The sequence below is a fragment of the Gallinula chloropus genome, assembly GCF_964237585.1.
Source record: "Gallinula chloropus genome assembly, chromosome: 5".
In the NCBI taxonomy this organism is placed as follows: Eukaryota; Metazoa; Chordata; class Aves; order Gruiformes; family Rallidae; genus Gallinula; species Gallinula chloropus.
The window spans coordinates 65500606-65515981 of record NC_140090.1 but is presented as its reverse complement, the minus strand read 5'-3'; the positions used below and the strand labels follow the sequence as shown (position 1 = coordinate 65515981).

General features: G+C 37.3%; 1 protein-coding gene across 1 annotated transcript in view; it reads right to left on the bottom strand.

The window, feature by feature from the left end:
* Nucleotides 1-15376, bottom strand: part of DNTT (DNA nucleotidylexotransferase) — a gene marked incomplete at both ends in the record, with an annotated part of 89343 nt that overhangs the window by 13748 nt on the left and 60219 nt on the right. The window contains 2 exons of the mRNA XM_084265380.1: nucleotides 9331-9414; nucleotides 10854-11114. Coding sequence (XP_084121506.1) covers nucleotides 9331-9414; nucleotides 10854-11114 — 345 coding nt within the window. The remainder of the gene's footprint in view (nucleotides 1-9330; nucleotides 9415-10853; nucleotides 11115-15376) is intronic.

The window sequence follows — 15376 nt, the reverse complement described above, 5'->3', positions numbered from 1 at the left end:
GAGACAGTAACTTTTGAATACACAGTTAAATATGTGGAAATATTACACATCTTTATGTAATAAAATGAGGGTATAGAATCAGAGACAGCTCTTCTTCCCAGTGATACATGTTTTTGTAATGAGATGTAATAATTTGGGTAGTGATAAGAAAAGAAATAATGTTTGGAAAACAAAGCTGATTTTTTTATTAGAAGTTCTGGGAAGCTCACGCAATGACCCAGCCATTTGCAATTAGTCTGGCTTCCTCAAAAATGTTTTCATCCTTGAAGGCAAGCCACCATGCAAACATAACTTTTCTGACCAATGTGGGTAATGTTGGGTAAGATTTATTTCAAAATAAAATTAACTGGCTAAGTGGCATGCCAGCAACACAGACTTTCGCTCAGAGGAAAAATTGAATGTCATAGGGGTGGCTGGGAGTTGAAGTATGCTGGCAGGCACGACTGGAGGGGCTGCCTGCTGCAAACACTGTGGCTGTCTGCAAAGCAACTACTCGGGCAAAGGAGGGGCAGTAGCAGAACTCAGTGTGATTACAGAACCCCTGAGCCAGCTCATAAGATCATTATGGTCATATAATAGTCATTTACCTGGGCTCAACCACACTTTCATTTGGCTCTACATAGACGTGCAAAGACAGAGAGGGCATCCCTGCTTCAAGAGTCAGTTAAGGATTTTTCTAAACAGGAATGCATTCTGCAGGCAAGTAATTAAAGACTGCAATGCTGCTGATGACTATTGCATGTATGTGAACTGCACAGTGTGGTAGAAAACCCAGGATAAATTTCCCCTTTCATGCTTTTAGTGGCTTCCCAAAGAAAACTAAATATTCTCTTAAAAAAAAAAAAAACAACTGGGAGCATAGGGTTTTACTATTTTCATTGCACTTTCATTTACTATTTTCATTTCACAGCACTTAACGTTTTGCAAAGCTGGATCCCATTATAAAATGTTCAGAGCATCTTGTGAATTTACTATTCAGAGCAGTTCTATAAACCACCTCTCCTGCTATTCAACAACTAAATAACATTTAACGCCATTCAAATTCACACAATGGATTTTAAATGCAAAATTGTCATCAATCATTCACAGTCTTCTGCATCGTGTCATTTTTTCCCAATATTTCTCTAACAATACAAAACATTAAGGCAGCTATTTTCCTTCTTAAGTTTTCATAGGACATAAAACTAATAACTGCTTTTAGCTCCAATGACTCTTCAAAATAACACTGTGCTTGTGACCCTCCTCTTACAAACAACCCAACAACCTACGATGTTAGTGCAAGAACATTCATATGCTAATAATTTAATCAATCAATTATACCCTAGGAACCCAGCCTACTCTTTTACAAAAATGCAATGCTAATTACTTGGAACACTTCATTTTGCTGCTCTGTACTGCATAAAGTAATAATTTGACTTAGAAGTGATTTCTGTAACATTGTGAAAGCACACGATAAAAATCTAAATCTACAAGACAAAGTCAATCCTCAGATCCCACAACCAGCTTGAAGATCTCCACTGAGTAGTGGTGTAATAGATGGAAGATGAAAAGAGACATTTTATAAAGGACCATTTCCAGCCATGAAACTGGACATCCCTACAAATCTCCCACCATGAAACAGGAATAGAGAAAAGTACTTGCAGCAGCTTAATGCATCCAGCCCATCTCACCTCTCATTCAAACTCCCACACACTCACTTATGTACTGAAAAGATAACAATGTGAGAAAACATATTATTCAGAAGTTCTGGCACAGGGCACTTGAAGCTATTTGATTACAGTTTGGATGCTGAATACAGTAGGCTTCCTTGGCTCCAAGGAACTGCTGGACAGCAAATGGTATCAAGAATAGTGAATATAGCTTGAATGAAAGGGATTCTTTCTTGTTCTCTTTCCACCACAGCTGAAACTGTAGCTTATTTTCTGACTACATGGTTTCTGAAGTATTTGGCAATGGTACTAGTTTGAAATTAATTCAGGTAAGGGATTTTAGTTAGGAAATAATAGTTTAAAAGTTTGATAAATGCTGCATTTTAAAATCTGAAATGTATCTGTTATGTAAGTGATAGGACTGGACGTAGTAGATCTTTCAGAAGCATCTTTTGTACTTAAGTCGGGGCATCCTCACACCAATCTCTCTATTGAGAACCACAATATATGGATTCTGCTGGCTGAGAATCACCAGAATGCAACTTCCTAAGATTTCTAAGGACAAGACAATTCAGGGAACAAAATTTCTACTTCACACAGGTACAGTCAGACAAACATAATATCCTACTGCCTTGTGAACACATCTATTCAGCAAAACACTAAATAATTGTTATTGGAGTTTTCCTGCTCATTTGTAATTCCTGATCATTCTGTGATTTAAACCCTAAGTGTTCCATAAAAGTTATGCAATTATCAAAATATTGCCCTGGAAATAAACCCAAACAATAGAATCTAATTTACCAGGCACTTTTATTGAGCTCCCGCCAGCTTACCCATCTTCTCAACAACTTGCTTGACAGGCTACTGGGAGCCAGAGTTCAAATAAGTCATTTTAATTACATCAGAGCCAGGGTCCCCAGAGCTCATAGGCTCATGAGCCTGGAGCAGCCAGCCACACCAAGTGCCTCTGAGTTTGCAGCCCCAAGTGCTGTCTGAGTTTTGGAGGTTTGGAACAGTCTGATCTGTGAATTGTTTCCCAAGTTGAGATTCAAGAAGCATTTCCCTTTGCAGAAGTGCCAACATTTTAAATTTCTCTCTGATTAAGACAGCAAGCAAATTTTGAATGATCAAAATTCTTCATTAAATATTTATTCTTTTTCTCTAGGAAAAAATAAAATGCTGAGTGATCAAAATCCTTCAGTAAACAGGACTAGTTTCTGTCACAGTGGTGAACTATTTATCCTTACTGTACCTTTGCATTGTGGGAATTAAGTTTTACTGCTGGGAAGTAAGATCAAGAAAGGTTAAATGACCTGTTTAAAATGACAGAGAAAAAAGCAGGACCCAAGTCTTAAGATAACAGTCAAGTCTCTGGACTATCTTCCTTCCTCAGGCTATGTTATAACGAAGTATGTGTTCTCTTCAGCTCACACGATTGTCACTTCATTCTGAATGTTCAGGTGCTTTACTCCTCATGTTGTCTTCTCACAAGTCAAATCAGGATTAAAAGATGGATCAGAAAACATTTTAGAGAACATGAAAACCTGAAAATTATTTAAATACACTCGCCAATGTCATATGTCCTTTAGCTGCCCTTAATCACGTCAGTCTAGCAGCCTGACACTATGCTCCATGGTAAGACACTTGTACTAGGCAAGATAGAGCTACTGAAAAGGCACAAAGAGAATAGTTCACCTCCAGATGGTATTTTCAGTCTGCACACAAGTGCTTTCCACACATGTTAACAGCTGTTCTTGCTTCTGTTCTGTCTTGAGCCAAAGCACCAGCAGCATGTGCAAAAGTTTACACGTGTTGTAGAATTGTTTGGCTGTGCATTTAAGATCTTCCCAAGTTCAGGGCTTGGACAGTGGTTTTTTGTATGCTGAAGAAGGACCTTTTATATCCAGTGACTACACATAGAGAGCCAGAGAATGCTTCATTCAGCCAGACTGCAGCAAATCTACTGCTGTTTATAACAAAAATTAGATACCTGAGTCAGATTTCAAATGGATGATCCATGTGGAAGAACAGGAATCACAACAATCTGATATTTATTAACTGCAAGCTGCAACCTCAGATAACATCCAGGGACACAGTCAAGCAGCAAAAAAAAATGGAAACCAACATATTTATGTTCCTCTGGATTTCTAAGAGTAACAAGCAACAAAAAGGTTTCACAGCAATGCCAAAGAGCAACTAAAAGAAAATGTCAGAATAACCTAAGTTAAAACAATATCAGATTAAAGGAAAAATACAGCTTTTCTTGATGATGAAATTTTTGGAACTTGAATTTAATTTTTGTGCTTAGTCTGGAATCTCAGCTATATTTAAAATTCACTTATTTTAAATTCAGCAGAAAAACATAGCTTATGTCTTCCAGAGCTACAGCAGCTCTCTGGGTAACACACAAGGACCTACTGGATCCTTTCAATAGTGGGGTAAGCAATGTAACTTCTCAAACTGACATTTTACACCACTAAGCTGTAGCCACATTTTTTTTACAGTCTTTCCTTAGATTTTGAAATATTAATACCACCCAGGAGAAAGCAGGTAGCAATATCAGAGTCTACAAAAGGCATAGAGAGTGCAGACAGATAATAAGACATTATATTTATGATGGAGCAAACATCAAAGTTAAAGAGAATGCTGTTTATAAGCCAATTGGACCCTTAGCATTTCATGTTCTGGAGAATGAGTAAGTTTTTCCTTAAGTAACATGCTTACTGAAGAAAAAGCACACACTCGAGTCTAAGAGCCATTTCAAGGGAGAACAGTCATTCCACATTAAGTCTTACCCACTCTCTTGGTGAAGAGCACAAAAAACCCAATATCATAAAGTCCAGCTTCAGACCTGCTATACAGAGCCCTCCTGCATGATAAGGATACTTTACTCCAGCTAACACCAGAGTTTGGTAAAGGAGCAACCAACAACCTTTGCATTCCTGAATCTTATTCCAAGCTGCTGACACTGTAAAAGGGGGAAAGCACTCATACTTGAAGGACAGCTACTACTTTAAGAATAAAATGTCTGTGGTTTGCCAGGCACATTAAAAATCACTTTAAAATTAAGAAAACATTAAAGTGAAAGTAAATCACACACTTACTGCATTCTCATGCAAGCAGGTGATAGTTTACAGCTTGAAGGCAGGTGTTCAAAAATAAAACTAGTTAGAGCTGTATCTTCTTCAGTTAGATCCACTAGATCTCTCTCCATTTCACCCAGCTAAAACATTGTCAGGATGTTGTCAAAACTTGCTAATGACTGCCCTAGTATATCACAAACTTTTAATTATTGCAAAGTACCATTCAAATCTCAGTATGTGGCAAACTCTCTATATGCTTATGTACATAAAATCTGAAGTTCATACAGTGAACTGTGACCACATGACATAAATACACAATAGAGGTCAGTGCTTATGGTTTTATTACCTCCTTGTTAAGTCTAGACATAATGCATGTAGTAGCCAAGAATTCTTTATAGTGGCTTAAGGGATAAATGACCACAAATGCAATATGAAGTATACAACCAACCGGTGATGCCATGATTTCCGGGTTAAACACTTTACCTTCTAAGGAAGAGCCTGTTCTTCAGCTGGCCTGATTTATGGTTCTCACAGAAAAATGAAATTCCTTTTTTTTTGCAAAAGCACTTCTACTTTACCTAGAGAGCATATTATTCATTCATAGAATCATAGAATCATAGAATGACATGGGTTGGAAGGGACCCTGAGGATCATAGAGCTCCAACCCCCCTGCCACAGGCAGGGACACCAACCTCCAGGGCTGGATCTACACAAGGTTGCCCAGGGCCCCATCCAACCTGGCCCTGAACACCTCCAGGGATGGGGCATCCCCCACCTCTCTGGGCAGCCTGTTCCAGCACCTCACCACTCTCTCTGTAAAGAACTTCCCCCTAATATCTAATCTAAACCTTCCTTCCTTTAGTTTTAATCCATTCCCCCTTGTCCTGCCAGTGTCTACTCTTTTAAAAAGTTGATTCCCCTCCTGTTTGTATGTTCCCTTCAGGTACTGGAAGGCTGCAATGAGGTCCCCCTACAGCCTTCTCTTCTCCAGGCTGAACAAGCCCAGCTCCCTCAGACTTTCTTCGTAGGGGAGTTTTATAGTGAGAATTTCATTGACCTGGTACATATAAGTGTCATGCTGTTTGTAACCAGTGCAACAGCAATAATAATAAGAAACTGGGAATACACAATTTCTATTTCTTCCTTATGGCTGATCATTCCATAACTGTGAGAATCTTACAAGATTTGATCTCCAGCTGTATATCACAAAAACTCCATACTCCAAGCTGGTACATACAAATGCTGTTTTCAAGAACTTTGGGATACAGTTCTAAACAGGCACAAATTTGGGCATCCAGTAATCTTTTTATGAGAAAGAGGCTGACAGATAATTGGTAGCAAATCTTCAATTTTTCTCATCACAGTTTTTGTACCATGGAAGATCTAAAAAAATGCCCTTTTTGCTACAAAATGAAAATAATCATTAGTTTGATGGTGTGACACTGCCTTCAAAAACCCACACATGCAGGAAACAGATTTACACTGGGAGGAAAAAAAAATTTAAAAATCAAGGCTGAGGAATAATTTCACAGTGTAACTTTGTAACGAGTCCCTGGAGGAAATATCTGTTCTTTTGTTCCCCTCTGCAAAGGTATGTAATTGATTCCTAACTGTTGTGTTAATGCTCCGTATTCCTGTCAGAATCCCTTTGGAAATACATTAAAGTAACCAGGATTGTCTGCTGGTGCAACCCCTTGAACGCCGGAATCTTGGATTCTCTGACATGCATCACATTTCAGGCAGTGGGCCACAGGGCTGACATAGTCATTGACATCAGGTCAATGACTTTTTCTCCAGAGAAAAAGGAGAGAAAAATGGAAAAGATGTGATTCTTTTTTTTTACCTATGGTGCCTAATTAACCTTAATTAAGGTTGTGTTGGGGGATCTTCAGTACCTTCCACGAGGGATATCTGCTTCCTGATCGTTTTTAGCTTTAAGAAAGCTTTCCTTTGGCAAAGGAAATTTGAACATATGAAATACATAGGTGCTCGAATCTAATTTTAAGAGATGGTACAGATAAAATATTCCTGTGTTTAGTGTACCATCCTAGTCAAATGGTTTTTAAACAAAAACATTAGAATTACAGGTAAGGAGTTTCTCTGGTCTTCATAATTAAGAAAAAAGCTTCTAAACACTTAATGATTTGGATATACATTTCCAGAAACAGCGCCAAAGTTACTGATTGTTTTCATCATTGATTTTAAGCTTACTAAACTGGTGGGGGTGGGGAAGCTGTGTGTGTCTCCCTGCTTCTTGTTGGAATAACACTATTTGATGAAAGACCCTGTTTTAAGTAAATTATAAATTCAGTGCTGCCTCATGTGAAATTTCTCATATTCTATATCTGACTTAGAATTCTTTTTTTCTTTGTGGAAAATTTCAGGTAGTGCAATTTAGCTATTTCTGAGAATGCAGCAGAGAAAAGAACAGTATTGTGCTGTATCAACAGATCAACATGACTTCTTTTGAAAATCTTTAGTACATCTGTGTTTTGCAGCAGAAAATAAAGTTTGGAAGCAAACTGGTTGCGTCTGGGATTAAATGAGAAAAGGGAGATTTACATATTACTGGGGAGAATGATGACAGATGGACAGACATTCTAAAAGAAACAGAGTCCCTTCCCAGAAAGGAACAACTGATCTGTTCATGTCCTTCACTCAATGTATAGAAGTTCTAGATTAAGGACGTCATGGTAAAGAAAATTGAAATTTGCCCTGAAGATTTGGAGGGTTTGGGGTTTTTTCCCTAGCCCTTGTCATATTTGCCTTATAGTGCAGGAATTCTAAGCCTTGCTTCTCAGCCCTATCACTAATTCTGTTTCTTCAGTTCTGGGCAGTGCATTGAGGAAGTGCAAGTTGAGACTCAGCCATGTAGAAGGTTTGGAGATTCAGTTACAGCTACAGCTGATGGCTCTGTGTAACATGTCATGGATATAGATTTCCATGTATTTTTTGAAGTCCTGTGGCAGACACTCAACTGGAGAATATTCAGGCCAGATGGTGCAAAAGTGCCCTTCAAATGTACAGATTTTGAGGGTCTTGAAGTTTTCATTGATTCAGTTAATTACTTGAAAATTTGGGAAGACAAGAGCATCTTTCTTCCCAGAAGGTATTGTGAAGATAAATTCATCATTTATCTGACAGACATCCTGGCTAGTCCAGTGAAGTACACATGGAAACTCACATTTTCATCCCCAGAAGACAATAAATTAAAAAAAACCCAATACTGATTGATGCTGTTCATAAATGAATAGTGTCTATTTTGCAGCACTGAATACCTTGGGGTTCTGAGTAATATACATTTTATATCTATATGTACATATATACACTGATATATACTTGTACACCAGCCATGCAAAAAATAACACTGGCATTTCTTAATAACTTTGTATTTCCCTAATGCAGTTATGTTACACCCAAAAAGCTTTTTAACAGAGCACATATTAACTTGCAGATAATAACATTTGCTATATTGAGGCAAAGAGTTTATGTTTTCAATGCTTTCAAAATATGAAAGATGGGCAGGAAGACATATCATTCATGAGTTTATGAAGAAACTTCCCCCCTTAGACATTTGATAGCGTATTTATCTATTATGCAATTTTATAGTTTCTTATGTAGCATCCAGTATTGACAATTGTTGGAGACAGGATATTTGACTAAATGGATCATTAGTCTGATCATTTCCCCAGGTTTCTATGTGAACTGAGTGAGAATGCTATAGCATCTGAGCCTGACAAGCACATATGGAGACAGCTGAAATGGAGTGAGGCCTTAGATCACTGCTGCATCTCACAATGAAAGTAAGTAGAGACACTAAAAGCAATCTTTGTTCTATGAGGAATATATAGAAAAGATTAATGTAAAATCTTGACATATACTTTTGCTCTCCCCTGTAACAGTATCAATAAACATCTCAAATATTGATTTTTGTTTATTATTAAAATGGCCTAACACAAATACAGACATTAAGCCAGATAAATGCAGAGATCAGTATAACTGCAGCCAAGACTATTGAGCCCAGAAACACTACCAAGTACTACCAAGAGTGGCAATACTGACTAAACAGAACGCCACACAGACTTCTGAATGGAGTGCTTTAATGGCAGGATGATCCCTGTTCTCCACTTAGTATCCCTGCAAAACCACTATCCCTACAAAAACTTCCTCAGGTCTTCTAGATGAACCTATACTAGCCTATTCCTTCTTCCTTTGAAATGTCAACAGAATCCCTGTTGAAATCCTGCCTGTGACAGAGGAATGACTTTTCATACTGAAACGAGACAGTAAGATACTTTTTTCAAATACTTGCAGATGAGTTGTGTTCAGTTTTGTGAAGGTTCCACAGTTCCTCCAAACGTACATTTCTTGTTAAAGTTCAGAAATTATGTCAGCAATGACATAAAAGACTTCTGGACTTACTTGTTTAGAGGTAATCAGGCTCTATCAGTGAAACTAAATCTTGTGAAGGGGGGACTTTTTTCCACATAATGGAGAATCAAGCTAAAATATTCTATATATTTGAATATTAAAATTAAACTGAAAATGCAGACTCAGAAATAAAACACCATAACTTTATGCCTGAGAATAAACAGTACCTTTCTCCTGTCATATAAGGCATGGTTATCCAACATCATCTTCTTTTCATGAGTAGCATATCTCCGTATATCACGTCCAAATTGCTATAAAATAAATAACAAATAACAGCAATTCTGACTAACGAACATTGTTATCTTTAGTATAAGAGTTCCAACACCAAGCCAAATAATAAACTAATGTAAAAATTACCTCTGAAATGAACATTTTAGTCTGAAAAAATAGATCATCTGAAAGGAAAATATTTTGATAGGCAATGTTCCGTTATTTCAGCTGGTTAGTCAGAAAATAGTTGGGAACTGTATGAGAAAGTAAGTCTATGGTGGACTCCCACGGTCTGTAAGTGAATTATCCCAACAGGGAGTAGGAGCTGAGGCAGAGCAAGATGGAGTCAGTGCCCACTCAAAGGGCCTCACAAAGTGCATTTTTAGTGTAGACACCCACCAACAGAGTTAAGAGAAGGGCTTTTAAGCAGCCAAATATTTCCAGGAAAGAAGGAACCTGAAGTCTGCCAAAGTTAATCCAAGAAGCAGATAAAGACATCTCATTGTCTCAAAAATAGAAAACTAACTGAAGTAACTCATCAGCTCAGCAGGAAAGCACATCAATTGCAACATTTTGCTTGGTCTAAAACATCCTGCTTCCAATTAACCTGAGTAGAAGAGAGAGGTAATGCACCTGTACTGCTTCTAGCACATCAAAAAGATCACTCAAAGCAGGCTTAGGAGCTCTCCATTATACCATGTAATCACTCCCTAAGAAAATGAACATCAGATGGAAAGCATGTAATCATTAATCTGTAAAACAGATTAAAAAATAATTCTGTCTGGAAAGTAATCATTTGAGTTTGCATTTAGACAGATTTTTTTATTATTTTGGAAATACTGTACTATTTTATACTATACTAAATGACAGTGCCTATTGTGAAAGAAGCTATAATTTTAAGCTTTCTTAGCTTATTAAAATATTAAAACACGTTTTATTCTTGTACTAATGTGTAAATTTAGTTTTTCTGTTTTTTGAGTTTTTTACAATTTAAAACATTCGATTAAAATGCAACTGAAATAAAAATTTTATCTAATCCAAAAAGAAAGATGTCAAATTCTTTTCAATTTCCTACAAAAAAAAATTAAATTCCAATTTAGAACATCTCTTCCTCACATGTGTAATTTCCTGCAAAATTCTGTGGCACTTTACAAATCATCTCTCTACTCAATAAGCATTTAAATTTTAAATTGCTTCTTAACACCACTATGATGTAAAAAGATAATGCAGCTGACTGAAAAGGTAGCTCTATGAACCTAAAAACTAAGCTTTGAGGAAAATAGGTGTTAACTCCTCCAGAGAAGCATCCATAAATGTCAGTGATCAGCTCCAACCTATGATCACGTGCTGATGACAGCATGAAATGCGATGTACGGAGAGAAGGAACTTTTGTAAAAAAATCCATGAACTCTGAATGGTTCTGCAGCAGCAAAAATAGGTTAGCAGTGCCAACAAAACATAGACTGTTGTGGTTACTTACCCTGGAGCCTGTCCAGCCTAACAGAGCATATGCATATTGCTCAAAGGGGGTTATGACCAGATCCACACGGATTGCCTTCCAGTCTTTGACTTCTATGTGAAATTTTTTTGACATGCAGTAACTGCTGTTGTCATCTCTTGGCTGATATAATTTTAAAATTGCAAAACACTTCTGAAAATTATCCATGGCATCAACTTTTCTGCTTGGTAGCTGTTCCTTTACAAATGTTGATTCAATGATATCACAATATAGAAGTAAGCCCTAAAGAAAAGACATTGCTGACATTGAATTGGTGGACTAGTTTTACTGTAATTCCAGAGTTTCTAGAAAGTTGTTTTATAATATTCATACAAAATGTAGTTTTAGTAAGCACAGACCATGCAGAGACATAGCTGGGCTAAGCAGAGAAAAAAACCTGCAGCTTTTGGGAAAAGACAGCAGATCCTTTGAGGGAAATCTGCTGTGGTAGTCATCTGATATACATAATGTCTTGCCCTGTACCAACGACACAATACTTGCAATTCTTCTCCTCCATCCTTTCCTCCTAAGCCTTTTGCAGCTGATATCAACAGAAGTTTCCAAGTAGGAACTGATGCTTTCCCATGTGGTGGACATCTGGAAAAACAGGTCAGTCCAGAGCACAGTCTTGCTGACAGATTCCAAACAGAGCATTTGGACTTTGTTGTGGGAGATTTTGTTATGACAAGTTCTAGAGTCTCCAGAGATGTGGAATGGTCTAGCTCACACCTTTTGTTTGAAGGGAATGCATCAAGAAAACCTACTGATCCTCAAGAGCTGGAGTTTACTAAAGCACAAATAAAGTGGAGCATTTTTTATTATAAAGAACATTGAGAATGAGAAAAATGGAAGGAATAGAACATTAAATTGCTTCCTTCTAATCCAGCTTTCTTTCATTCTTGCTCTGTAGCCAGCAATTTTTCAATGGCTCCCAGGACTGCCAATTCTAAGCCCTTAGGAAAATCATCTTTCTGTCATTCCTTAGGCCTGTCTTTGCACCTGTTCTTTGCATTTCTAGCCAGCTACCAAGGCTACTAATTTCCCGGACAACTAATTTACCCTGCATTCCCAAAGCTTCTTAGAGCTCTGCATTTTCAGCTAACCCTCAGATAAAGAGCAATCTCCCCTCACGAGCCAAAAAACCCCTCATCATCCTAAGCACAGCAACCGGGACATGACAAGGAGCACCATCCCTCTCTCTGCAGCTCTGTACATCCATTTTAAAGAATACAAAATGTCAAATAATGTCAGATATTGTCCATTACAGTACTTCCTTCAATATTTCTTGAGTCTTCAGAATAGAGGTGGAGCTTGATATGTAGTAATACAGCACTGCTCAGCATCTCTGAAGCCATCTCCAGCAGTGTTGTGGTTTAACCCAGCAGGCAGTGAAACAACCACACAGCCATTCACTCACTTCCCCCACAACCCCAGTGGGATGAGCACAAGAATCAAAAAGAATAAGGTAAAATTCATCAGTTGAGATAGACTGTTTAAAAGGATGATAATGATAACAATAGTAGTAACTACAACAAAATATACAAAGAGGTGATGCACAGCACAATTGCTCACCACCAGAAGCCAATGCTCAGCCACTTACTGAGCTGTACTGCCTCACAGTCAACTGCGCCAGCTATATATGGAGTATGAAGTCATATGGTACAGAATATCCCTTTAGCCAGTTTGGGTTAGTTGTCCTGGCACTGTTCCCTCCCAGCTTCTTTGGTTCCCACCCACCTTCTCATTAGCAGGTCAGTATGAGAAGCTGAGAAGTCCTTGACTGCTTGGGAACAACTAAAATGTTAGCATATTATCAACATTATTCTCATCTTAAATCCAAAACACAGCACTATACCAGCTGCCAGTAAGAAAATTAACTATCCCAGCCAAAACCAGAACAAGCAGGAGGGCTCAGCTGGCAAAAAGATATTGCTTTCTGAGAGTGGTTCCACATGATGAAAATACTTGCATGTGTGCCTAAGTCCTGGTACACTCAGACTTAATTTAGATTTTATAGATCAGTAAAATATAGGAGACCACTGTGACTGCCTCCGCTCAGCTCCTGATTTCACAGGAAGACTTCTGAGATTTGGCTTTTCAAAAGAAATGTAACTGTCATAAAGTTTAGCAATAATAGTGCATAAACCACATTGTTCATAGTCAATCAGGTATTTAATTGTTATTAGTAGAAGGAAAGCTACTAAATTGAACTTACTAACTTCATGTTCTGACTAGATAAGCTTACTAGTTTTATCCTCAAGATCAACAAACCTACAACTGTCACATGTCTTTTCATATCTCCTTTTACATTTCTCTAAAGCTAAAAATTTATCAAACCCACTTCTCAGCTTTCTCACTGATGAGAAGAATAAACTCATTTTCTTAAAATTTCCATAATCAGGATTTCTTTAGGTCCTTGGATCAATTTTTTTTGTCTTTTCTTTGAAGTCCCTCAAATGTTTAGACATTTTCCTTCCTTTGGATTGGGAATTCCTATACTAGTATCACCACAAAAAAAACCCCACCAAAAACCACGTCCAGGAATGCCTCCTGACTTTTAGTTAACATATCCCTTATCATATTAGTTTTGTGATTTGATTTGTCTGGGGGATTTTTCAGTGTTTGGGGGGTTTGTTTGTGTGTATGTGGTTTATTTGGGGGGGGTTTAATTGCAATATTGAACTGAGTGTGTATAGAAGTGGCTTTATTTGATGGCTGTTGATAGTTAACTACAATGGTCTGCAGGTCAGACCTCTTATGAGCAAAGGTGACAAACTGATTTATGGAAGAACAGCTCTATATTAAACACTGGGTTTTGATTATTTCTCTTCTATAATGCAAGTGTGGTAACTTTACTTGACAACATATTAAATACCTTAGAGAATACTTTACAGCAATATAATTCTGACCAAAGAAAAAAAAAAAAAGCATAATAGAAACACTTAAGAAGTTATTATTTCCATGAAGGAAATAATAACCAGAAGTTATTATTTCCACACACTGATAGGTATTATTATATTCTCAGCCTCCATGTTTTGTAGATGATAGTTCCACATTAATGCTCCCATTATTTTACTGGGAATCAGTCACAGCTGCTTTATGGATCATTGGACTAACCCTTTAAATGATAACTATTTGACTTGCACTGAAATTCTCTCGCTTCTTTAGAATTTTTCCTGATTTTGAAGATTTATTACAAACTAATATGAGAAAACTCGTAGCTCATTCTTTTGGATTACTAGTTTCCAAGTCTGCTGATTTGAAAATGCTTAATTTTAGCAGGTGCTCTCACACATCCATCTTTAAAACATAGTAATTTTTTCTTAATTTTACCCCAACGTCACAAGGCACTGATGCTTGCTATTTCCAAATATAGACTCAAAACAGATATTGAATGTTAATGCATAACTACATATTATCTCACTCTTTTTGATGAAACTATGCCTGCCTTCAGGTTAATATGCTTTTAATGTTAAGAAGTGCTTTAATCTCATTGATCGTTGACCATTAATTGATGACTTCAAGCTTCTATTAAGCACTGACAATCTTCACATTCCCTATAAAAATTTTCTAGCTACTTCATCAGTACTTTCTCATCTTTTGCTTTATTTTCCTTTTTCCTCTTTGAGATTTGGTCATCACATAGCATATCCCAGAACAAATCTAAATAATTTATTTCCCTAGGCAGACTCCTAACTATATTAGGTTTTGGTGAAGTCTTAATTTATAGTTTCAAGTGCCTTCATTTCCAGTACCTGTAATACTGTTTGTAGACAGTGTGCTCAGATCACTGAAATTGCCTGTTTATAGTGTTTGTGTCCTCTTTGTTCAAATGAAGTTGAAATCACCTCAGTTTTGGTGCGAGAAATTAGGAATTATAGCACATCTTTAGATACACTATGAAAAGAATGACATTCCTACTATAGATGGAGATGTCAGGATGTTTTTTTCTGGCCACTTGAGAAATTCAGCAGGAAATCTCAGCTTGCAGTAGTCAAGCAGGTGAATCCCTAGAGACTATTTCGTCTCAGTGAGACGTGGGTGTATAACCATATACCCCATACTTGGATTTTTAGCCTGTAAACTCTTAGGAGATACGATTATGTATTGCCTGTGTGTCGGTAATAGTTAAAATGGTCTTGATACAAACTGCTCATACCATTTAAGATGTTCATTTTTAACTTTTAGTCATGCATTGTATCCTCTTAAAGATGATCTTTTCTGCATCAGCTTTACTTAGTTTTCAGAGAAAATTTTTCCAGCTTCCTACTCATAACAGGAATATAGTGTTGTAAATTTGACATGTCAGTGTTTGCTATATTGTCCACACTAAAAATTAAGAAGTTCCCTGTACCTAAAGTCATCCTGGATACCACACTTACAAAAGGTCCTTCTTCCCTTTGAGACCTCTCAGCTGTTTGAAAAATACAAATTCTGCAACAATTAGGCAACAATTACACAAGTGCCTGGTTCAACAGGCAATTGAAATCTGATTCAAATCCAGG